This window comes from Plodia interpunctella, chromosome 23, assembly GCF_027563975.2.
Source record: "Plodia interpunctella isolate USDA-ARS_2022_Savannah chromosome 23, ilPloInte3.2, whole genome shotgun sequence".
Classification (NCBI taxonomy): domain Eukaryota; kingdom Metazoa; phylum Arthropoda; class Insecta; order Lepidoptera; family Pyralidae; genus Plodia; species Plodia interpunctella.
In genome coordinates, this window is record NC_071316.1 from 1607746 (window position 1) to 1634451 (window position 26706).

The 26706-nt window shown below is 37.1% G+C and overlaps 2 protein-coding genes across 4 annotated transcripts; one reads left to right on the forward strand and one right to left on the reverse strand.

Moving 5' to 3' along the window:
* The first annotated feature begins 606 nt into the window (after positions 1-606).
* Positions 607-24773, forward strand: Magi (magi). Of its 3 annotated transcripts, none has more exons than XM_053762908.1 (22): positions 607-1615; positions 3295-3494; positions 4725-4834; positions 6087-6186; positions 6838-6969; positions 7652-7781; positions 8421-8608; positions 11070-11185; positions 12431-12532; positions 13211-13316; positions 13713-13826; positions 14156-14295; positions 14605-14965; positions 15324-15434; positions 16378-16510; positions 17167-17269; positions 19608-19743; positions 20930-21054; positions 21992-22083; positions 22728-22811; positions 23372-23502; positions 23946-24773. In XM_053762908.1, the coding sequence occupies exons 1-22, from the start codon at positions 1401-1403 to the stop codon at positions 24122-24124; spliced, it is 3108 nt and encodes a 1035-aa protein (XP_053618883.1). In that variant the 5' UTR covers positions 607-1400; the 3' UTR covers positions 24125-24773. The 3 variants fall into 3 exon arrangements, with proteins under 3 accessions (XP_053618883.1, XP_053618884.1, XP_053618885.1); XM_053762909.1 differs by having other exon boundaries at positions 13716-13826; XM_053762910.1 differs by lacking the exons at positions 21992-22083; positions 22728-22811; positions 23372-23502; positions 23946-24773 and adding an exon at positions 21119-21177 and having other exon boundaries at positions 20930-21081.
* LOC128680106 (methyltransferase-like protein 17, mitochondrial) lies at positions 17353-18738 on the reverse strand. The gene has a single exon (XM_053762911.2). The coding sequence runs from the start codon at positions 18736-18738 to the stop codon at positions 17389-17391; it is 1350 nt and encodes a 449-aa protein (XP_053618886.1). The 3' UTR covers positions 17353-17388.
* Positions 24774-26706: the final 1933 nt, after the last annotated feature.

The following is a 26706-nucleotide window of genomic DNA, read 5'->3' on the forward strand; positions in this document are numbered from 1 at the left end:
ACTTGTCATTTAGGTACTTTCATTTTTGACTTTGACACCTATTTGACAGATTTGGTTTTCAACAATCACTCATCAGACAAAGGATATCAGTAATGATCAAAATTCGTTTTGGCGAACGATTGAGCCAAAACCACAAAAAATATTTCCAAACGCTATCTCTTGTGTAATCCTGCATCTGCAGACACGATACTGTGCTGACATCTAATAGGAAATGTTTTATCTATATTTGTTACCTAATTACGTACGATACGACGAATCGAAAGGTTCGTAATCTAAACTATCACTGTAGACCATTATAAGTAGAAAGTACTCTGTGCTGTAGACTTTCATAATGACAGATGTAAGTTCACAAACCCTTGCCTAACAATACACTTTACGCATTCAGTGTACTGTCTAATGTATTGCCTGTATATTATAACATTTATGTGCACATGCACATTGCAATGCCCAAAATTTTCCAAAATTAAATTACGAGTTGAGTTAAATCACTTTTGATTTGATTTTAGATTCCACTTCCACCGCCAACATCATGTAAAGATTTTTCTCTACATACATAATCTAGTTTGTAGTCTATGGCCAATAAACAATTAAAAGTCTATGGTCAAAAGTGGTTCGGTTAGGTTGGCGTGTGCAGTCAGTGTTTTTACTGTGACTTTAAAACTAAAATTTCATAAAGAAATAAGAAAATATATAAGTACGTGTTCATAAAGTCAGTTACACAAGTATTAATAATGCATTATTTGTTATTTGTGCGTGTAATTTAATGAAACTTACGACCTTTTTCAGTAATTAGCTATTTAAGTAGGTATCTATAAACAAACAGCTGTAGGTGCCGTGGGTGGATGTGTGTTAGTAATTCACTTGTTGCTGCACCCTACTTTCAAGAAGTTCAACTATTTACCTGTTATGTGAGAAAGTGTCATAAATATTCACTTTATTATTGAATTCGTATTCGCCTTATCTTATTACCGTTACAACTGGCGTTAGAATGTGGGAAATGAGTGTTTTCATTATCAACGTAAAGTTCGTTACGGTTACGAGTTACGTACGATGCACCTGCATCAATGCAGATTACTGCAATGAGTTGAGCGCACTGTGATTATGACATGGTTTGACGGGAAACCAATCCTGTTAGTTATTACGTACGTACTTGCTAGTGGCGAGCAGGTAAAATGGTAAAACTGTTAAAAAAGCGTCGTCAAACCCGAAATGACTCATAAGTGGTCGTGCAGATATTGTTTTGTTTTTGTGGAATTCCTGGCCGATGACAATACAAAAGGATTCAAGAAAAATTATCAGTATTGTCTGTGATGTGAAGTGATAAAGTTCTCTATTTGAAACTTGAAAGTGGCGGTAAAATTGGTTGTTTTCGGAACTTTTGTGAGTGCTGTTTCGTTGAAATGGCCCAAAACTCAATGGATTCAGACAGATTATCGTCTGCCGGTATTTCAACACATAGTTCTGGAACTGCTGGAACCATAGGCGGCTCTGTGGCTGGTGTCAGAGTAGTGGACCCAAACCACAAGATTGAAGATGATGATGAATTCAAGCTAGGATCTTTGCCTCCAATGTGGGAGAAGGCATTTACCCCGTCTGGTGAAGCATACTTTATTGAGTAAGTTACCTCACTTACCTGTAATTAAATTTCAGTTCAAAGTCTTATTTTATCATAATTTAACTTCAATCACTATATGTAATAATAATAATAATTATACAGATTTATTAAATATGAATGTCTTGTAAGTAAAGTTTCAATTGGCTTTAGAAAAGATAACTGTTTCATCATTCAGTAGGTAAGGTTTGTTAGTCAAAAAGTGACCTAAATAAAGTGGATAAGTGTTACAAATGTAACAAATTACTATATAATTAAAAATCAAAGTATGTGCTATCATATTCTAACAAGCAACCTCTGTTGTTTCATACTTCTAAAACACTATTGAATTTGTACTTGTTGTTTTTGGCTTACAGGAAACTTTTATCTGAAAAATCTAATAGTAATTAGGAAACTTTATTAAAAGTAGATAAAGAGAAAATTGCAAATACAGCACATTGGTAAATGAATGTGCTGTACTTCACCATTTGATACAATTATGGTATAGTTTCACAAACTAAGAACCTATTTGAAGATAATACTAACCTCTGTTACTATTAAAAAGTGTGCCAAAAACTGAAAACAAAGCTCTCTTGTTACTCAAACTGCCCCTCAACACCTTGTGAAAGTGGTTTCTAAAGTCTTTGTTAGCAAAAATAATTCATTTTCGCTTGTTAGCATGTCTATGCGAATCCTCTCTAATTGTTAATAATTGTATGAGAACTAAAACCTGTTTTGGTGTGTTACATAATTCCTTGTGAAGTTGTTACAAATCTTTTAATTTTTACACAACTGTCCGAAAAAGTAGTGTTATGTTTTCAGGATTCCACCACAATTAATTATTTCATTTTTGTGGATTGAAGTTTTATGCTTTCTAAATAAATAAATAATAAATATAAATAAATAAATATTAGGACAAATCACACAGATTGAGCTAGCCCCAAAGTAAGTTCGAAACTTGTGTTATGGGATACTAACTCAACGATACTATATTTTATAACAAATACATATATAGATAAACATCCAAGACCCGGGCCAATCAGAAAAAGATCATTTTCCATCATGACCCGACCGGGGATCGAACCCGGGACCTCTCGGTTCAGAGGCAAACACTTTACCACTGTGCCACCGAGGTCGTCAAATGCTATGTATGCTTTCTAAATGCAATGATTTTGACTGTTTTGTTTCCTGTATACTTAAGTACATACAGCTGCATGCTTAAGCATGATGTTGATTTTTACAAAGTGTCCCTCATACAGCTAACTATTATTGACAAAATTTCATCAAGACCTGCTTAGTGTCATGAAAATAAAGTTTCCTCGCACTGCTCATAAATAATTGGTGCTGAGGGACATCCATATTGTAATATTATTTAAAAAAATATTATATTAAGATTGTTATGTACAGAAAAATAATAATAAAAAATTCTGTGATTTTCATTGATTAATAACTACATTAACTAGTTGCTTCCAGATTGTATTAACTATAATAATAAATTATAGTAATTCCTTTATTTCAAGCAACATATAAAATTAAATAATTTGCTCTTGCACTCATTCATTTGCCCTTATATTATTATTTGGTATGTAACATTTGAAGCAGTGGTTAAGAGCTCTACCCTCAGTCATGAGGATTATGACTACGAAGATAAAGTAGGATTACATAATGCATGAAACTGGAACTGACGCTACCTTTTGGTACAGCTACAACACTGGCACTTCTCATTGGCTGGACCCAAGACTGGCTCGGTTCCGGAAACATTCCCTGGGCGAATGCGGGGAAGATGAGCTGCCTTACGGATGGGAAAGGGTTACCGACGAGCGGTATGGATCCTACTATGTTGACCATATTAACAGAAGAACACAATATGAGAATCCTGTGCTGCAGGCAAGAAGGCTCAGAGGTAATTTTCATCTTTCTGTTATTCTCGAAGGTTGACTGGTAGGGAATGCTTTTAGGATTAAGTCCATCCTTTGTACTATCTTGGTAAATAAAGTTTTAATAAATAATATATATATAAAACATAATATGTAATTATTACATATTATAAAAACTACTTAAATTAAAAATTTAAGATACTCTCAAGTTGCTGTCATCATCTCACCAAATGGCTGAACACACATTTTCCAAACATAGCTAAGAACACTCGATTAAATGCTCTTTAAAAACAAAAACAGATCAAATATAGATTTTTGCCCGTGGCTTAGCTCAGGGAACAGTTATTTTTCTGGGATGAAATATGTCCCTCTCTATAGTTCAAAATACATGCATGGAAAATTTCAAGAAGATCGATTGAATAGACATGGTGTGAAGAGGTAACAAACGAACTTACTTTCACATTTATAATATTAGTTAGGTATACAGAGAAGCGTTACACTTATAGCTCCCCTTCCTGTCGTCGGGGTTTAATTAACATATGCTATTGTGGTAATCAGTGGTAATAGTATTCTAGGAATTGGCGTATCGACTTAGCGAATTAGCTCAAGTTATATGGCGCCATAAAAAAATCACGTTCATCAAAATTTACTGAGAGAAATCTTAATGCATTGCTCGATATGCAAATTCAGTAATGCATGCAAATGGCTGAAAAAAAATTGCTCCGTATATACATGAATATTGTATGTGTAAATTACAAGAAAGTGTCCATGGTACAAAGATTTGCGGCTTATTTACAAGTAAAATAGATAAACATAATATGTATACAGTCATATACATATATCTAACGTGTGATATTGTGGGGAACTTTATTATAAGTTACGTTAGATATACAGATAATATCTTATTACATACTCCATTTCCTCCCGTCGATGTCGTACGAGGCGACTAAGGGACATAGCTTAGGCAGCTAATAGGCAACAATAGCATTCCATAGGAGGGTTGACGTCAGACAGGTGGCCGGTTGTAAAATCAAAGCAGAATCTTCAAAATTTTAAGATTTTTTTTTGGCCCTGAATGAACACGTAGAGATGAGACAGTTAATGTCTATGCATAGTATGCATATAATTTCTATGCATATACATAGTTGTATTGCATTTTGTTAATTAATATTTCACAATAGCCTTTCCCCAGCAGTGGGATACAACATGATTAGCCGTCTATAGAGGCCGCCTTATAAAAATTTAATTTATTTCAGCCGAGAAATTGGCAGCAGAAAATGGCGGCAGCAACCAAGCTAACGGCCCCCCGACCACGGGGGAGCTGCGCGGGGAGAGATTTAGCCTCACACTTACTAAGGGGACACAGGTAAATTAGCAAGTACCTGAAGTACAGAAGTACCAACCTGGGCTCTGACGCTTTATGGCTGGGAAGCAGCCGGGATGACTAAATTCACAGCCTTCATAGGCAACAACAGCATTGCCGAAGATTTTGGTTGACGTCAGTCAGGCAGGTGGTTGTAAAAACACAGCAGAGTTGTTAAAGTTTTTTTTTTACACCAAGGCAGCAACAGCATTGCCAAAGAGGGTTGACGTCAGGCAGGCAACTGGTTTGTAAAATTACAGCCGAATTTGTAAAGTTTATTTTTTTACATCAACTGTTATCTGTCCTACGAATTTCACGGGATAATCCTATTCCATAGCAGGATCACACGCCACTTTTCTGTAGCTTCGGTAATTCGGTATGTTATGCCGAGAGTGACCTAGTTGCTCAGTTGAGAGGATTATGTTCACATGTCAATAAGGTCGAGGTTGCCGCTAAATCTGTAGACAGAGTCAGTTAGATGCATTCGATAGTTTTTTTAGAAAATAAAACTGTTGTTATAATACTGAAGGGCTTTTTGTTTGAATAAAATATAATATGTACCTTTTTGACCATGTACGGTGGTGTTTCCTAAATTGTGACTACATTTATAATGGGAAACTAGTATATAATATATATAATAAAATCCTTTTGTGTAGCATAATCTGGCGTATTTTTTTTACGTTTCGCTATGAATTAAGCTAGAAATAGATAAAAATGGTTGCGCTAGTGTGTAGGTTGGTACAGTCTTAATCACGTGACATATTGAAATGGAAGTATAGTGTGTTTACTTTGGGGTATTTGGTCATGTCTTGTAATATTATTGTTGCTCTCTGTGAGGGAGGGAGCAGTGGGTGGCAACAAGCGGTTCGACAAAATAATGTTTAAGAAAGATAAATGTAAAAGAAAAAAAAAAGACAGCAATAAAGGCTTCTAATAATTACTTTAGCTTTTGCTCGCGGCTTCGCCCGCGTGTTTTTTCCATGGGAACAGTAATTTTTACAGGATAAAGGTACCCTAGTAGGTATGTTCTTCTCCATACTTTATGTATGCAAAATTTCAAGAAGATTGGTTGAGTAGTTAGCGTGAAGAGGTAACAAACAAACTTACTTTCGTATTTATAATAGTAGTTAGGATTAGGATGAAGCTGTTCGACAAAGTTCGGTAAAAGAAAAAAAGAGAAAGTAAAGGTTTCATAACAAGGTTTCATAACAATATATAATGTTTTTGTACAAAGATGTTTTGGTTGATGTTTTAGGGTTTGGGCTTTACCTTGATCGGGGCTGAAGGCATTCCAGAGACCGAGGGATACCTTCAAATACGGAGCATCGTGCCGCACAGCCCTGCTTGGATCGATGGTAAGCAATAACCAAGTAGGTATTGCTGTTAGAGGTGAAAATTACCGAAATGATGGTTCTCGGCGTGTTTCGACCGCTGCGGCCGTGCTATAATTCATAAAATTAACATTACCACAGTATAGATTAATTATTTTAAAGTCACATTTTAAAACTATTTTTTTTTTCTTTGTTAAATTTTTAAAAATTGTAATGAAAGTTCATTTTTTCATTGCCTTGGTCGCGAAATTAACAAATCTTTCATAATTATAGTAATTTTCAATATAACTACTTTTCAATATAATAAAAACATATTTTTTTTCTATTTAGTGACATAAAAAAAAGCTACAGACTAAACAGTTATTAAATAATAAAATAAATTGCTATGTTAGGTAAACCCTATGCTTATGCAATGCAAATGCAAATTATTTTAGCGTCGGAATATTATCACTGTAATGGAACAAAGTTGCCGGCAGTGTTGTTCTGTCAGCAATAACACAACCGATAAGATCTATCAAAAATTTGAAAATAATAATGTGGCGGAAAAATTCCGGGCGAAAAAGATGAAGAAAATAAATTAAAAACATGTGTTACATGTATTACAAATCTATCAAAATGTCTTGAAAAGATTTATCTTTTTATAGAAATTTTGTTCATTCAAAATTCTTGTTCTAGGTGCACTGCGACCGGGCGATGTGTTAGTGGGCGTGGGCAACCGTGGCGTGCGGGGTCTGTCCCACGCGCAGGTCGCCCAGATATTCCAGTCTATTACACCTGGAACGAACGTCACACTTCATCTTGTTAGAGGTTAGTACCATGACGCAAAATGGTTTTTTGTCACTAGATTTTAACAGCGGCTTCGCCCGCGCAAATTTCCCACGGAAACAGTTATTTGGGATGAAATGTACCCTATGTCTTTCTCCATACTTCAAACTACATGTGTGCAAAATTTCAAGAAGATTGTTCGAGTAGATGAGCATAAAGATATTAACAGCGGCTTCGCCCGCGCAAATTTCCCACGGAAACAGTTATTTGGGATGAAAGGTACCCTATGTCTTTCTCCATACTTCAAATTACATGTGTGCAAAATTTCAAGAAGATTGTTCGAGTAGATGAGCATAAAGATATTAACAGCGGCTTCGCCCGCGCAAATTTCCCACGGAAACAGTTATTTGGGATGAAAGGTACCCTATGTCTTTCTCCATACTTCAAACTACATGTGTGCAAAATTTCAAGAAGATTGTTCGAGTAGATGAGCATAAAGAGGTAACAAACTTATTTTCGCATTATTAGTTAGGATCTCACTTTCGCACTTTACATTGACAGAAAAAGACAAAACATATTTTAACTTAAAGTATGCTTTAACTTAGTTGCTTAACTTTCAGTTTATCGCATTCATACAGACAGACCAGGAGGACTCCTTATTATGGAATGTGAATTTCTAAAAGCTATACAAACCTCGCATTTGCAGTGCTATATACAATTACAGGTTACCCCCTATCGTTCGACTCCGAAGACCCCAACACCCGGGTGCTGAGCACCCGGGCGGTGGACGCCACAACCCCCGCGAGCTCCGACGCCGTCGCTATGCAGCACCTCACCAGAGCGCTACGAACGAGGTATTCCACTTTACATGATCTCTTTAGTCACTAAACTGAAAAGTCATAATTAAAAATATTTTTATTCGAATGATTATATATAATAATGTATAATAATAATGTATAATGCTCTTTTAATAATGTATAATATTACATTATAATCATATTTTAGGTTACACACTGAACGTCCGCCTGAAAACCGTGTTACAGTATTGATATTATAACGTTTAAGTATTATTCTATTATCCTTTTTACTGCACGTGTTATTACCAACCTTGACGTTGGCAAAATCATCGTTTTGGCGAACGATGGGCCGTTAACACAAAAAAAATCGTCATAATTGAATGTTGACGTCAATAATTTACTTAAAACAAATATTAATAGCCATACTTGTACGACAGTTTCATTGTTTGACAGTGAGAAAATTGAGATTCATAAATTAGCGTTTTATAGCTAGCGAACATGAGAAAAATTAATTGAGAGAATGGCCTTCATTACCAGATAGTATTTTTAAAGCTCAGTTTTCATAGTATTTTTAAAGCTCAATTCTTTTGACGCGTTCAGATATGTGACTGATAGATAGCTATGGATTTTATCAAAAATATTTCTTTTGTCACAAATGGAACACAAGATCTGAAATGTTGTTTCAAACCATTTCAGATTCAACCTAGACTCGCCGAACGAATCGCCGAACCCTGGACACGACGAAACCGACACTTCGCCCACTACACCACACACCTCGGACCAGCGGCGGATGATGTCTCGTTCCTTCGACCTGGACGAGCTACCTTCAGCCAATTCTCAGCCTCGCTGTGCCTCAGCCGACCACCTGCTGTCTCTAGCCACAGGTAACTAGCGCCATCTATATCATGTACACACGTCAGGTTTATCTGCCCACTGTACTATCTGTAACAACAACTCTTGACCAGCGACGCATGATGTACCGGTCGTTAGACCTGGACGAGCTACCATCAGCCAATTCTCATCCTCGCTGTGCCTCAGCTGAGCACCTACTGTCTCTAGCCGAAGGTAACTAGCGCCATCTATATCACATATATTCTGGTACAGATAAATTTGACCCTTATCTCAACTTACTAACTTAGCTGGTCAGCGGTATTGTCACATAACTACATATATGTGGTCGTCCAAATTAAAGGGGACCTTATGGAGGCCGGCACTTAGGTCTTTCTTGCCGTTGTTGGAATACGAAACAACGGCAATAATGGCGTAAGTGCCGGGCGACATAACGTCCCTTTTGATTTGGACGGCCACATTAATGGGATTTAGCACGAATCTTTTTTATTTATTCTTTATTATTTGGTCGTTGAAAGGTCAGCAACGTTAAATAAAAAAAGGTTCCTGCTAAGTCCCGTTAATATAATGTATGTATACATACAAAGTTGTGTATTCAAAGTGCGAAAGTTTATTCACTATAGTAACAATACTATAGTGAATAAACTTTCGCACTTTGAATATATACTATAACTCCAAAATTTGTACAAGTGACAACACTTGTACAAATTTTGGAGTTATAGTGGAGACAGTTATGAAGTTTACCCATAATTTGTTTATTATTCTATAAGATAATATCTTTGTCAAGTCCCGAACGATATTATATTATACTGATACTATGGTATAAATAAATAATAAATAATTATGGTAAATTATGGTATGGTATAAATAAATATTAGGACAAATCACACAGATTGAGCTAGCCCCAAAGTAAGTTCGAGACTTGTGTTATGTATGGATAATAGAAGTGGTTAGAAACAAACAGGGGAGGCTTTTGCCCAGCAGTGGGATCTGAGAGCTACATAAAAAAACTATGGTATTATATAATGTCATTTGGGGCTTAAACTATTAATTTTAACTATATAAGTACATCATCCTATTGCCCATACATTCTATGTATTATTAATTTGTATGTTTTCCTTTTTGTTAATCTAATGTTATGTTTACGGAACAGCGATGCTTGCATCATTATGCTGCTGTTATGTGGGTGAGACATCGTATCAACCTATTTTTTAAGCCCCGACGCAAAAAGATGGGTGTTATAAGTTTAACGTGTCTGTGTATCTGTCTGTAGCGTCGTAGCTCCCAAACGGATGAACCGATTTTCGTTTAGTTTTTTTTTTTTTGTGTCATGGATAATTTTATCCCGTGTGTTCTTAGGCATGTTTCAAGAAAATCTGTTCAGCCGTTCAAAAGTTTTAGATAAATGAATATTGAAAGTCGGGGGTTTTCTAATTTGTCTAACAAATAAACTTGTTAAATGTTTCATCTCCTTTAGTCCTTTTTTAAATTAATACATTACTCCAGTTTAGATAATCTGTGCTATAACCAGTATATTCTTTTATTTGTAGTTTGTAGCTTTTTAAGATAAATATATGTGTATTGAAAAATATAAAATGCTATTACCATTTAGATTCATGCTATAGTTAATTATCGTGACGTCCTTGTACTTTTACGTGTAACAGTATTATATTTAACTAGCGACTCGTCCCGGCTTTGCTCGGGTAAAATATAATAAATTATACACCTAAACCTTCCTCAGGAATCACTCTATCTATTGGAGAAAACCGCATGAAAATCCGTGCAGTAGTTTTGAGTTTATCGCGAACAGACAGACAGACGCTGCAGTAGACTTTGTTTTATAATATATTTAGTAAGGATATTGTCCGTATAATTGCTTACCCACATATACATAAAGTGTAAGTTATCGTAGGAATATCGTCTGACTCCTTAAGATTCTTATGTATTTATTGGTGTACACAACAGTTTCCAACATACTATATAGTAACGTAGCAATACATAATATGCGAGGCAAGTTGTAACACCAAAACATAAACAAAACATGCTGTATGTTTATTATTCCTGCTCTTATACCTGTTCTCTATGATCTAAGTGTTTTCCCGGTTTATACCTCACCCGTTGAGCGTCGGAGCCCAGGGCTCGCTTTCCTACTTTTTCGTCATCACTTCGCACGGTCGTCGGCATCCCTAGTTCATTAGCATTACCATACTTAACAACATTTGCTTTTCTCTAAATTATATCTATTGTTATAATAAAACTGTAAGTGGGATGTGTATGTTCGCGCAAACCGCAAAAACTACTGGTTGGAATTTGATGTGATTTTCACAGTTGTATAGCGGATAGTCTTACTTAAAATCTGGTATAGGTTTAATCGCGATACGTTGCTTAGAATCAGAGATATTGACAATAATATATTAGGAGCGTACGCACGAAATAAAGGCGGGCTAACTCGCGGGCAAAAGCTAGTAGGTATTTTAAAAAATGGTTCGTTTTCAGAACACCCGAGAAATAATAGTGAGGCAGGTCGCGAACTGCTGCTGACGCTACGTCGCGGCGCCGCGGGCTTCGGATTCACCATCGCCGACAGCGTGCACGGACAGAAGGTCAAGAAGGTAAGGGGATTTGTCTAATTGCTGTCTGTCTATACAGAGTGGACAGTTTAATGAGTTCTGTGTCCTGACTGGCTGGATTTATCAACTAATGTTGACCATTCCATTTGGTATTGCAATGACAGTTTAATGAGTTCTGTGTCCTGACTGGCTGGATTTATCAACTAATGTTGACCATTCCATTTGGTATTGCAATGACAGTTTAATGAGTTCTGTGTCCTGACTGGCTGGATTTATCAACTAATGTTGACCATTCCATTTGGTATTGCAATGACAGTTTAATGAGTTTTGTGTCCTGACTGGCTGGATTTATCGACTAATGTTGACCATTCCATTTGGTATTGCAATGACAGTTTAATGAGTTCTGTGTCCTGACTGGCTGGATTTATCAACTAATGTTGACCATTCCATTTGGTATTGCAATGACAAAAAAATAACAAGTTATTTGAATTCTGTAACAGTACGAATATATATTGATCACTTATTTTGATTTACTTTTTATTTAAATACTACATTTATAAGTATACGTTATTTACGTGTAAAATATTACTAAGAATTATCATATATAATGGTTTACAACAACAATTACTAAGAAATTATCATATATAATGGTCTTCTTATAGGTATTTTTATACTATAACTATACTTATATTACTTTCTTAATCCTTCTAAACCTTGCCCCACTGCTGGACCTCTTGTTTGGTTTTCCAACTGGGCAGTTTGCCAATCGCGCTCTAACTTCTCTATCGACCCGCCATCTTGTTTATCGACTTTTATATGTATGTCTGTTATAGTTTTATTAAAAAATCTGAAAGAAAAATACCTTCATTTGCTTAAATCAATTACAAAAAGGTCATTTATTTGTAAAAACGTGTGATGTTAAAAGAAAGATTAATTCTACATGTGTCACCGGCTATGGGTATGCAAATTTCAATGGAGAACATGCTATCATCCCACGAAACAAACTATCATATAATATACGTATCTATAAATAAATAAAAGTAACACTATTATATTGATACTATCATAATATATAAATAATAGTGCATAATATTTACTGTATAAGTTCAATAAAATCCATACAATGAAACGCAATTTTCGCAAACATTAAGGCAGAAATTACATGGCCACAAATAATATTTTTAATTAACATTTTTTCATTTTTTTTTAACGGCTAGATTGGTTCAAAGCTACCTGCGATGGATATCTTGACATTCCACAACTTTGACATTGATGTATTGTTCGCAGGTGTTGGACAGAAGTCGTTGCGCCGGTCTCAGAGAGGGGGATCTGCTTCTGCAAATAGGAGACGTTGATGTCAGACACTCGCCGCACCAGCACGTCGTACAAGTAATTGATAACCACTACCATATGTTAAAATTGTTTAAGAAATGTTTCAGTATATTTATATATCCACTAATATAGGACTAGCTTTTGTTCACAACTTCGTATGCGAGTAAAAATCCGTTCTTAGTGCTCCCCTACACTGTCCTAGGAACCTACACACCAAATTTCAGCTTCCTACGCCCAGTAGTTTCGGCTGTGCATTGTCTGTCTGTCAATCAGTAACGAAAGAGTTATATTATATATATATATAATATAACTCTTTCTATATATATATATATATATATATATATATATATATATATATATATATATATATATATATATATATATATATAATAAAACTCTTGCGTTATATATATATATAGATGTAACTGATTTGTTAACACCATTAAGTGGAATGGAGAGGTCATAGCTATGCTTACTCCAATACCGAAACCAAATACAAACGTCATCAGACCATGACGGATAATAAAACTAGGTGTGCTTGGATTCCCAGCTAGACTACGTCGACCGCGCGAGTGATTGAGTAGCAGCTCTCTTCTGCGGTTTTCTGCTGTATAAGGAATCAGGGACAATCATAGAAATTAGTGATTTTTTATTTTGGATTGTACAGTTCTTTTCAAAAGCAGACTGTTACGGATTCAGTAATTAGTGTATTGTAAATACCACTGCCTCACCCAGGTGCTGAAGGAGTGCCCAGCGCTGCAGGAGACAAAGCTGCGCGTGCGGCGCCGCGATCTCAGCGGGCCGCGCAGCCGCTCCGCCTCCCGGCTGCCGCCGCCCTCTGGTTCGTGTACACTGGTTTGCTCATTACAGTGCATGCATTGACAGTCTTAAAAGTCGTGTCGGATGTCTTTAGGCGACTCGAATAAAATATGACATCAAGAACACATTCGAGCGACAACGGGATAAAAACTTTGATAGCTAATAGGCAACAATAGCATTCCCATAGAGGGTTTGTGTTAAGCAGGCGGCCGGTTGTGAAATCACAGGTGTAAAATCTTCAAAATTTTAACTGCCATTTCACTTTATAAGCTGACCCTCAGGCGTTACGGCGTGTCAACCCGAAATGCTACGTTTTCTGTTTATTTTTCTAACATAAACTTCTATTTTAACTTTCATGTTTGTAACTACTTTTTAAGAGAGTGCAGGTTTTGTATTGTAGTGTGCTCGTTTTATTTAGCAGTGAGCAACAGTCAACTGGGCAGGAGTAAGACGCCAACAGCGGAACAACTGAGGAATCCTGCGCTTGCGCAGGAAGACAACTTGCGCGATCGGCTCAACGGAATGGATTCCGGTATGTAGTTTTCAGACCTAAATATAAGAAGAGTAGGATTCGAACCCTATGGGGTTCAAATCCTACTCGTGTATTAAATTTGTGACATTAGAAAAAAAATATCTGTTTGGACTAGTTGGAGAGTAGTCAATTAGTAAGAACTAGCGGCCAATCCCGGCTTCGCTCGTGTAGAAACGTAATAAATTATACAGCTAAACTTTCCTAAGGAACCACACCATAACCATATTTATAAAAACCGCATGAAAATCCGTGCCGTAAGTAGTTTTTTAGTTTAGACGCGGCAGAGGACTTTGTCTTATAATAATGTAAGGACGTTTCGTGAATTCCAGTGGAAGCTACGTACGCGGTGCCAGAACATAAAGGGCGAGAAAGGGAGAGCCTGATCGATCGCAGACGCCGCAGCAGCACTCCCGGCGGACGACTCACTCTGCCGGCGGTCGCTTGGACGGAACCCGACAATAAACAACAGGTAATTGATTATAAACTCTACCGGCTCCGACGCTCAACGGCTGAGGAAGGAACCGAGAAAACGCTTAGATAAGAGATAGAGGTTGATCCCTTGTTTTATTAAAATTTGTTTCTCGTCACTCTGCCACATCGTATGAGATTAATTCGGATTGATTGTGCCGAGATTTTGAATGGAAAATCTTCTATTTCATGTGGTTACGTACGTCGTCTATTTAGCTTTGTTGGTTCTTCCAAATTCCAGTCCATACACATGTCAAATTAACACTTTAATCATACCATGTGAACATTTTTCTTATTATTAATTTTACAGGTCGTCCCCTGGTCGGAACAACAGAACGGGAATCAATGGCAAGAAAGAGAAACTTGGGTGGACAACTCCAACAACATCCGAAACTGGGCCGAGAGCGCTCAAAAGTGGGACCAGAACGGACAGAAATGGGACCAGAGCGGACAAAAGTGGGATCATAACGGTCAGAAGTGGGATCACAACGGTCAGAAGTGGGAAGAAAATGGTCAGAAATGGGATGAGAATAACGGGGTCACTTGGGACGGGAACGGGGAGAGATGGAATGGAAATTGGGGGGAGGTGCCCACACCTACTGTTCACGTGGACATGAGTGCTGCTTATTGGAGAGGGAATGCCAGTGTCGCTGACAGCAGTGATAATGGAGGTTAGTTCTACTTTAGATTTTTAGGGTTCCGTATCTCAAAAGGTAAATTTGTGTTCATATAGGATCAATCCTTTGTCCGTCTGTCCATCTGTCAAGATCCTTTTCTACAAGAATGCATAGAGATAGAAAATTGAATTGTTTTAATATCGACACGACGAAATCCGTTCCGACGGCTTAGTTTATTTTATTAAAAGGCTGTTTCACTTGCTGATAATATATCTGATAATGTCATTTGGCACATATCTAATAGATAGCGTTAAACGTCTGGTAGTTTTCTGGTAGTTAGTTCATCTGGCAGATTACAATATAATTTATTAGAAAGTGGTGAAACGGGGCCCTAATTATAATAATTTGTTAGGGTTCCCAGAAGACGGGTTGTTGCATTCTCCGACCACAGCGGCAATGGGCGGGCACCACCAGTCACCTACCGCCAGCAGGATGGGGCCACACTCCCCTTCTCATTCTACAGGTAAAAGCTAATTTTTTTATGCCGATACGTATGTAAATGGGTGGGTTTGAGCCAAGAACGTCAGAATGCAAATATGACAGATGCAAATCCTCAGTTATTAGTAATTTGTCACAAATGATCAGAATAGTAAAAAGTCAGATTAGCAAAATGACAGGTTTGCGATATGACCGATGAGTAAAATGACAAATTTTGATTTAAAGACGGAGTTACTTTCTCATTAGTATAGTAAGTAATATTTGTATTTGTTTATATTATGTATTGTTAAAAGGATCCATCGTCCACCATTTTACTGTAGATTTCAGTTTTTGAAAATGTATGTTGATTTATCCTGACAAATAATTTTGTTAACAACAATATTACTAGCTTTTTATATTTATGTTGGTTTATACAGACAAACAAAGAATGTTATTGTTATCAATTATTATTGTTATTTACAATCCTTATTATCATTTTATTATTCAATTCGAGATTGACCTGTCAATCCGTGAATCTGTCATTACGCGGCCCTTGGGTGTTTCTCAGAGCATTTCGACCGCTGAGGCCGTGCTGTCATTACAATTTCCAAATTTTAACAAAAACGAGTATTAGTTTTACTATCTGACGTTAAATAATCTGTACTGTGGTAATGTCAATTATAGGACTTTGTTTTTGACCCCCGACGCAAAAAGAGGGGTGTTATAAGTTTGCTAAGTGTGTCTGTCTGTCTGTGTATGTGGCACCGTAGCTCATCAATGGGTGCACTGATTTGGATGCAGTTTTTTTGTTTGATAGCAATTTTTTATACGGTGGTTCTTAGATATATTTGGATATCAAAATCGGTTCAGCCGTTTAAAAGTTGTAGCGAAATGAATATGGAAAGTCGGGGTTTTTTGAATTTGTAGCTAACAAATAAACTTGTATATTTTTTTGACTATGTTTCAACTAGCACCGTATTGTCCATCAGGTCGCCTCCGCAGCCAATCACCTTCGACCGCCAGCGCTACAGAGAGGCTGCTGGCTCACTCTCCCTCACGGCTGCAGACTCACTCTCCCTCCAACCACTCCTCCAACGGCAGGATCAAAGGCTCTCCTATGAGGTAAAATTTTTTGGGAAACAAAAATAGTAGATTATGCACCAACATCGTAAATCGAATCATTATGGTCGTGGCGTGGGTGAAAGTGGGTGGTTACATAGGGCCTTGCCCCATTGCTCCGTTGCGCTCCGTCACGTTGTTATCCGTCGACGGACAACGCAGAAATTGTATCTAGATTCGACTTACGTCAACGCACGTCAGTGTCAAAATCAACATAGCACGACGGAGCAATGTGGCATGTGGCTATATGAGGCTCGTCGTGCGCGCCCGATATCTGGAGGTCCCGGGTTCGATTCTCAGCGCGGGCAAATATTTAGTACTTTTTCATAGATTGTCTGTGGTTCTGGGTGTGTTATGTCTGTTTCTGTGTTTGTGTCCATCGGACCCGCGATACAAGCTTAGTGCGTAGTGTGGGCTGTTGAGCGTTGTTCATTTATTTACATATACAAACCAGAAATCTATACTATTGTTATAAAGAGGTAAGTGTTTGTGAGTTTATATGTTTGAGGCGGGTGATCTCTGAAACTACCGAAACGGTTACAAAAATTATTTCACCATTTGAAAGTTACATTATCCATTGCTATAGGCTATATTTTATCTCAAAATTCCCACGGGAGCGAAGCCCTGGACATCTAGTAATATATAATATGTAATTTCAGGTTGGGCCCCGGTTCGCCATCGCGTCGAATGCACTCACCATCGTCGTGTCTAGACTCTGATTCCATGGCTCAGCCTGGAGTCTACGTCGCTAATTATCCACAGGTTATTAAATACTAATTTTTACCTACAGCTTTGCTCGCGTTTATTACGTGTGTCCAGTTATAACTTATTATTAACGATATCTTGCGTTCTAAGCTACTTATCGTTTTAATAAAGAAAATTTATTTTAAAGGCAACTCGTCACCCCAGTTACTAGATCTAGCACATCTATATGTTATCTGATCATGTTTCGATTTGGAAAATATGACTTCTTTTAGTTCCCCTTTAGCCATACAAAGTTTACAAATAGTGTGACCAGATCTCACTATAAGCGCTCGAACAACTCTGGGCCACTGAGGGTCATTAGACGGACGAACACCTTTCCTTAAGATTACATAAGAAAATACATCAGCAGAAATTTCTGACTTTGACGGAAACTGTAAAGTTTCATACTTCATCAAAAAATAAGGTGTTTCTTGTTCTAAGTATCGTGGACATACATTATCGTTAGGACATGGAGAGAATGCATAACCATTCTGAGTATTATTAACTTGTTTGCTGGATTTCTTTTCTTTGGGCAAGTTGAGAACAAACTCTCTAGCTTCATTGACAACTCTAAATCCTGCATTTGATCCGTGTTCAACAATTACTAAATAGTTTTCAGTTTTATTCCACAGTTTTTGTATTGTTTCTAACCTTGTTTTCATATCAGGCATTTCAAACAGGGAAAACGCAGATAATACTATGTCATATTTCAAATTTGTAGACGCTGGAAGAAATTGTCGCTGGAAGTATCCTTTGTATGACATTTCAACATTATCTTTCCCACTACAAAGTATCAGTCTAGCTAAATCGTGCATATTTTGTGATGTGTCTACACAAAAGTATTCATAAATGTCTCCCTTCCAAAATGTGTTCACTGCCCAAGTTCCTGATGCCACTCCAGAACCAAAGTCGAAAAAACTTCTTGGTTTAAAATTTTCATCTTTTTTTTTAATTTCATCAAGTACGCGTACTAGAATAGCATATTCAGGAGCAGCTCTTGCCATTAAATATTGCAAACATGTTGATTTATCATATGAAATGTTTCCCCATCTGTACACATTTTTCTTCAAAATATTAAATACTGATGTGTTTATACGTTTGTTGTACATGTCTTCTTCCTCTGGCGTCGTTATTTTATTATTTATTTTCGACAAAACCTGCTGTGAAACACTGGTATGGATTTTGGCAGCTTTTATACGTATGTCGTCATCTTCAGGCGGCAACAGCCTCGAGCGGATATAGTTGCTTAGTTTTTCACTTTCTTGGTACAGAGTCCTCGCTCCAGAGTCTTCTAAAATAAGATATATTGCTTTCTGAATATCTGGTGGTATATTAGCAATCTTTATTCGTGCAGACCCTGGGTGTTTCCGAGGTTTATATTGCTTTGATTCGAAATCCTGAGCTAGATGTGCGTCTATTTGGAGACGCGTGGAATAACTTGAACGCGAAAATGATACTAAACGAATTAATTTTATTTTCCTTAACATTTTTTTAACTTGTAATTCAAATGAAACTTCGTGTTGAAACTTATACCAGATGTTAAGTTAGACCTTCCGGTATGTAACAGTAAAAATCGCATCAAATTTAATTCAGTAGTTTTTGTGTGATGCGTGACAAACATAAAGACGAACACAAAAAAAAATTTGGTTTATATTTGTTCCATAAAGACTTCCCATAATTATTTTTCTTTAATATCCCCCTATGTATAGACAAAGCCTACTTCTAGTTTTGTTTTATGTACAGATAGTAATTTCGTAAAAAGATATCTGCGAAATTTAGCCTCAAAGAAAATTCATCCGACCTGAAAAACTTGAAGGACATTTTTGGCGCCAAAAAATTAGGAGTGTTGATTTCACGTAATGTGGGAAAAAGCATATTATAAAAAGGAAAAGTAATGTCAATATTGTATTCAATATCCTAATTTTAATTAATATATAACCCATAATATATACCCTTTCATGTTTTATCTATTCGACCAATTATCTTGAAATTTTGCATACATGTAGTTTGAAGTATGGAGAAGGACAATAGGTTTTCACATCTTTCATCTTGGAAAAATTAACTGTTTCTATGGGATATCGACGCGGGCGAAATTTCAGGCAAAAGTTAGTTTAATACATATATACTTGTCGATGATGTAAAGGAAATTGCTGGCAACAACTGTATGGGGATGACCCAGGACAGGATGGTCGGCGGAGACGGAAGGAGGCCTATGCCCAGCAGTGGGTCACGGAGCGCTGCAGATGATGATTATGATACTAGTCGTTCGCCGCGAACTTAGACCTCGACCTCGAGGACAATATATTAGAGTTACGGGTCGCAAGTTATCGCGTTGCAAACAAAGAAACAACTGCAGGTGTCGGTGGGCGGCGCGGCGGACCCCGCAGCCGACGTGGCGGTGCGGCTGGCACGCGGCGCCGCGGGCTTCGGCTTCCGCATCGTCGGCGGCCTCGAGGACGGCAGCCGCGTCGCCGTGGGGCTCGTCGTGCCGGGTACTGCTACGCAAGGACACTTCTAATGTCTAATGAAAAACACAAAAATTTATATAAAACTCGTATGATAATCACAGAGTTTATGTCAAAAACCATGAATATATTTGATTCATATAAGTATTTATCTACTATCCGGTGAAGGAAAACATCGTGAGGGAACCTGCACACTGGTTGATTATTAACTTGTGTATGAAATGGAGAAGGCAATGGCAAATCACTCCATTTTCTAATGCCAAGAAAGTTGTTGTGTGTGTTTCATTCCACGTAATGACCACGACCCTCAGCCATGTGGAATACGACTATGAAGAAGAAAAAGTTCTTATAATTTTTAGTATAATTTTAATTTGATTAGTTTCATTATTTTTGGACTTAACATATAAATTCAAATATACAGGGTTACTGGTATCTAACGCATAACCTTCCAAAGTAGCATAAGTTACATAGAGACTAACATCTTTTGTTCTACGACTTTTGTCTAACGTAATAAAAACAGGTTTTTTCCTTTTTTTTTGTTTTAATGTCGTTTTTATAAAACGTTAAATGTACCTTCGATTCTGCCACATGACGCTATTGTACAGTCTCGTGTTGATTGGTTATTACATAGAGTTAAAATGTGTAGAATCGCAAATTAGATTGTTTTTTTTTTTAATATGATAAAAAACCTGTAACCCTATATACTTTGATGAGACCAAAAAAATATTGATTGATATAAAATAATTATTTTTAGTGACAATTAAGTGTATCCGTCAGTCTGTCTATCTGTGTACGCGGCACCGTATCTCATTGACAAGTGAATTGATTTGAATGCGGTCTTTTTTATTTGATAGCTAATTTTGATGCGGTGGTTTTTAAATACGTTTGATTAAAATGGATCATTCTCACCAGTTCCGTTGGCAAATAGTTCCATGAAACAAATAAGATTTTTTTTTCTCAGTAGTTCCATTGACTTTGAAATTACTGAGAAATAAAATCTCACTTGTTACATGGAACTATTCGCCAGTGGAACTGGTGAGAATGATCCACTATAAATTTATTATATGTAAATGGCTGTTAGTTGGTATTTTTGTTATTACATTATCCGTTTAGCCGGTGATCTATGAATATATGAATGGAAGGAACGAATGAACAATTTTTATTGCATAAAATGTGGTACATATAAATGTAATGAAATAAATAAATACACCAGGAGGTCCCGCGGACGGGCTGCTGCGCGCCGGCGACCTGCTGACGTCAGTGGACGGCGCCCCGCTCAGCGGCGCGTCGCACGCCGCCGCCGTCGCGCGCGTCTGTCGCGCCGCCGCGCGCGGACATGTCAGTCAACTCTCTCCTCCTTATGCCTTAGGGCCGGCCGCTATTTTCATACTCCATTTTCGTGTAACTACAGGATGCAACGACCTTGTCATTATTAATAATAGTATATAAACTAGAGTTGAGTAGAATAATATTAATGTCAAATATTCACCGGTCTCACAGGTATCACTTACCAAGTCAACTGAGATAGTGGACGCAACATATAAGTTCATATTTACAATGGGTCGTTCTCAAAGCGTTTTGACGCTGCGGCCGCGCTGTCATTACGATCCGTAAATTTTCATAATGAAGGAATCATTTCCAAAATCAGTCCATAGCTGCGCTGTTATTACAATAAAAGACAATAATTAATTTTACTTTCAGACTTTAATAAATAAATAAATATATTAGAACAAATCACACAGATTAAGCTAGCCCCAAAGTAAGGTCGAGACTTGTGTTATGGGATACTAACTCAACGATACTATATTTTATAACATATACATATATAAATAAACAACCAAGACCCGAGCCAATCAGAAAAAGATCATTTTCCATCATGACCCGACCGGGGATCGAACCCGGGACCTCTCGGTTCAGAAGCAAGCACATTACCAATACGCGTCGCGCGCTACCGAGGTCGTCAAATATATATAATTGTTTATATAATTAATCTGTACTGTGGGGTAAAGTCAATTTAATAAATGACTAGATATTGCCCGGTGCTTCGCTCCCGTAGGAATTTTGAGATAAATATAGCCTATAGCAATCTTGGATAATGTACCTTACTAATGGTAAAAATTTTTTTGAAATCAGTTCGGTAATTTCGAAGATCAACCGCCTCAAACATACAAACTCACAAACGCTTACCTCTTTATAATAATAGTATGGATATATGAAAAATTTTAAAGTATTAATAAATTTATTGCATGAATTATAATAAAAGTTGTTCAACCAGGTAACGCTGGGAGTTCGTCACAACCGCGCGGACATCCAACCGCTAGGCCTGCCCGCCATGGTGGCGCCCCACGCCCACCAACCTATGCACACGTATGTTTCATATTAATAACTAGCTGCGCCCCGTGGTTTAGCTCCCGTGGTTCCAGGTTCTACCCGTGTACAATACCGTCTAGTAGTTTTTGCGTGAAATAGTAACAAACAAACATAGGTACACACATAAATACTTTTATACACATACACATAACCAGTAGCGGCCGCCCGGGGCTTCGCTTCGGTAGTATTCGGGATAAAAATTACCATATGTGTTATTCCAGGTTATATTCTACCCGTGTATCAAATTTCATAACAAACCGTTCAGTAGATTTTGCGTGAAGGAGTAAGAAACATACATCCTCATAAACTTTCGTATTTATAATATTAGTATGGAGTATGAATGATCGTAAATCATCAGCCACAAAGCTGGAAAAAAAGGGGTTTTTAAGCTGACCCCGGGCTTCGCGGCTTCACAACCCGGAACGAAACTAGGACGCCATCCACCCAGAGATGAAGATAATTTGTAATTGTCTGAAGCTGTTGTGTATAGCTACGTGATCTACATAGAACTTCTATGTATATCACCTAGATTACTCATCCTAGAACTAGATAACGTAATCTAGGTGATCTACATAGAAGGGCGTGTGTCGTTCTCTGTCATACACTACAAATAAAATAAGATAAATGAAACCCTTGTCCAGCGCGGAGCCGGCGCTGCAGCCGCCGTCCTACAGCATCGTGCACCCCGCGCCCCTCTACCCGCCGGCCTCCCTCGCGCCGCCCGCGTGAGTACTCACTTATTTTTGTAAATAATAATGAGATGAAAAAATTCTGGAATCGAGCGGGAATTGAACCCGCGCCCCCGTCTATCCGGGACAGTGCTCATATATTGTCTCATCGTCAACATCATCATCATCAACAGCCATTTAAACGTCCCCTACCCACGTCCAAATCAAATTAATCTGTATAGTTCTAAATGAATGATACATTGCTTGTTTATTAATTGCTTTACATCTATCATATCCAATGCTTTTAATGCTTTATCATATCAGTCTAAATAGCCAATTATAAATTAGTATATGTATTAACGCAATAACATTACTTAAATAAAATAATAATATATTGATATAAATATAACTATTTATTATACAAATTAAAAAACCCTCGACTTTCAATATTCATTTAGCTACAACTTTTGAATGCCTGAACCGATTTTCATGAAATATGGCTAAAACACTGGATAAAATTACCTATGACACAAAAAACACTAATGCACAGACAGACACGTTAAACTTATAACATCGCTCCTTTTCCGTCGGGAGTTAAAAATAATCTATTTCCGTAGGTACGGCGGCGTGCAGTACGACAACGCGCGCGGTTGGTCGGTGCCCTATGACGTCACAGTGACCAGGAGCGAGGGGGAGGGCTTCGGCTTCGTCGTCATATCCTCCACCAACAAGGCCACCAGCACCATCGGTGAGTTGTCTGGAGGTCCCGGGTTTAATTTTTAAAAAGCATATCGAATTTTTAAAAGGACCCAACCAAACCAAATTGGAGGATTGGTTGGGTGATAAATAAAATCGAGCATAATTGATTGATATGTGTATTTAATGTGATTTGTTTTTTTTAGGTGTATTGCATTATATATGAAACAAATTATTAAAAAAAAAATCGGTCAAGTGTGAGTTGAACTCGCGTGAAAAGGGTTACGTACAATTTATAGAATTCTTATAGGTTTTTTTGAAATCTCTTGTGTTTTTAATATTAGTATCAACGCATTGTCATTCAAACTAAACGTGTGTACTAAATTCCAGCTCAATTGCAAGATTGCACCCGAATAGATATAAAGGACATACCATAGTTAAGTTGCAAGTTAAATAAAAGCTTGTAAATAAAAAGTCTCCCCCCCCTTCCCCCAGGTCAAGTGATCCCCAACTCCCCAGCAGCGCAAAGCGGCCTGCTGCACGTGGGGGACACGATCGTGGCCATCAACGGGACGCCCGTGCGCAACCTGCCGCACCCCGAGGTGGTGGCGCTCATCAAGCACTCGGGCACCAGCGTCACGCTCACCGTATGCGACCAGCCACACGACCACTGAGACCACATCACATTCGATACTATCACTCATCATCACCTAAACCACCAGATTTCCAGTGATCAAAGTTGTAGCATGGACGAAAAAGATAAAAGGAGCGACAGAGAGTGTATCGAATCGATAAATTATCATTGAAATCAATCTACTTCCGACGTCATACAGAATGCATCAGAGCCAACTCGTCTATTGTAGTAATATCGTCAGGACAGTCTAGATGGCGCTGTGGGACTGGAAGCTAGTAGGTAGATATTTAAACTAGCGCCATCTAGTGGAACTATTCCTTAACGAATAAACTTTTTGTATTAATGAATACAGATGTCGCAACTTAATTTAGGTACTTCCAGGTTAAAAATTAGCGCCAGATTTTTTTTCAATTTCTGATGTACGTTTTTTTGTTCGACTCTGTCATTCATTTTTATTTATTTCGTCCATGGTTGTAGGAAACGCCCACTGAATATAGGAGGAGGTTACGCGTAGCTTTCATCCTTACTCCCTTATTGATAAAAACGTTATTCTCTGATTGGCCTCGGAATTCGGAATTCGGTTTGTATTGTCTCGTTCTTTCAATGTCAAATACTGAAAAGAGAGAGAGAGAGAGGGACAAAACGAAGAAAAACTACTCCAAGCCTAATCAGAGAACTAAATTTTTATTTTTATAAATATGTATCAATATAGCGCTAGTATTGCAGTTCTGCCTTTGTGCGGAGCGAATGCAGCTGTTCTATAGATTGTATGTATAGAGAAAGCAGAAAGGTCAAATAGTGATGTGCGTCACGCGGTACATCGTGGCGCGGGAGTCGGATTGAGATCCCGAATTCGGATATGTCATTTTCACTAAATATTTTGTCTTTGTGTGACTAATGGCGCTGGCCCTGCTACTTTGAAGTTGTCCATATGCGTGCTTTCGGTTCATATTTGTAGACGCGTACTCTATTGGTACATATTTATATACTGTATGCTATCATCTGATTTCACAGACATCAACATCATCATCTTAGAGCGTTTCGACCGCTCCGGCCGCGCTGTCATTACGATCCATCAATTTTCTTAAGAATGGAATCGTTTCCAAAATCAGCCATTCATAAAATGGACGTTACAACAGGACAGATTAATTATTTTAATGTCAGATAATAAAACTAATTCTTGTCTTTGTTAAAATTTGAAAAAAATGTATGACAGCGCCATCGCAGCGGTCGAAACGCTGTGAGAAACACCCCTTAGCCAAAAGAAATCGTGGCAGATAGTGCATCAGTGTATGAAGCAACTAGATTTTTATAATGTGGAATATTCGATACGATAAATGAGCAAAAATTATGTCCACGGAAGGAAACGGTCCTATTATTGAGTGGCGGTGCCGCACCAGCGTCACGTTGTCAATCTCCATTATAATTTTGGGGAGTTTTATTATGCACTGCCTCTCTATTTCTATCCTTATGTGTAATCTCTTGTCGAATCTTGATTCTATCTCAACTATTACCAGTGAGTAAAATCTAAAATATATGAATAAAAAAAAATTCTCAACACGATAGCGATGTGAATTTGAATATGGTCTGTTATCATATCAATTATACACGCGTAGGTTAAGAAAAGCATAGCTTTAATTTTGACATTATGACTCCCTTTATTTTTTTTGTATAAATAGCTCTATAAAGCCGTCCATTTATGATATGTGCCTGTAATGTTTTTAATATGTAGGGTCTAGTGGATTTTACCTTATAAGGAATAATTAATGTTTATGTTATCTTGTCATTAAAGTAATATCTAATATTAAATTGTTTGTGTGTTCAGTTATGATTAGGTTTCATTAGGTGTCATGCTTGCACATTAATATAATGTTTATTGTAAAAGTTCACGTAATCTATTACCGCCTTATTAATAAACATTTAATTCTCTGATTAGGCTTGGAGTAGTAAATCTTTGTTTTGTCCCTCTCTCTCTTTACAGCGTTTGACATTGAAAGAACGAGACAATACAAAGAATAACTATTCCGATCAGAGAACAAGGTTTTTATTAATAAGGGGGTTAGTGTATAATTTTTGGTGTAACCTAACCAAAATGATTTTATTTCATTATTATAGATTTTAACATAACATTGATTTTAAAAAAATAGTAAATTCATAATATTCTTCATCCCTTTTCATAATATTCTTTATCCAGACTCAAAAATTGCGTAGGTCTCTGTATACTTAATTGTATCTAAAAAATAAAACGGCAACTTGCCTTTAGTATGTAATTTGCTCAACTTAAATAAGATAAATCGTTCTAATTTAGTTTTATATATTACTTACCGTATATATTTTGATATTGTGTCTAATTGGTCACAAATATTTGACTTGATCATGATGTTAACATTTTATTAAGGAATTATATTAGAATGCAGCATAATAATTAGATAAAATTTAAATGTTATAACGTTAAGATTATATAAAATAAGTTTATATATCTTTAATGGATCTAGAAGATTTTTTACAAAAATCATTGTCTTTATAAGAAGCAGAAAAAAATATCGACTGACTAAGCCTGTAATTATAAATCCAATTTTATGGATTGACTTCTAATAAATCAAATATTTAATTCATGAACGG

Coding starts and splice junctions, on each gene's coding strand:
- LOC128680106 (XM_053762911.2), bottom strand. CDS start 18,738: ATGTTAAGGAAAATAAAATTAATTCGTTTAGTATCATTTTCGCGTTCA.
- Magi (XM_053762908.1), top strand. CDS start 1,401: ATGGCCCAAAACTCAATGGATTCAGACAGATTATCGTCTGCCGGTATT. Junction 14,296..14,604: donor AACCCGACAATAAACAACAG/GTAATTGATTAT, acceptor TTAATTTTACAG/GTCGTCCCCTGGTCGGAACA. Junction 22,084..22,727: donor GCCCACCAACCTATGCACAC/GTATGTTTCATA, acceptor ACCCTTGTCCAG/CGCGGAGCCGGCGCTGCAGC.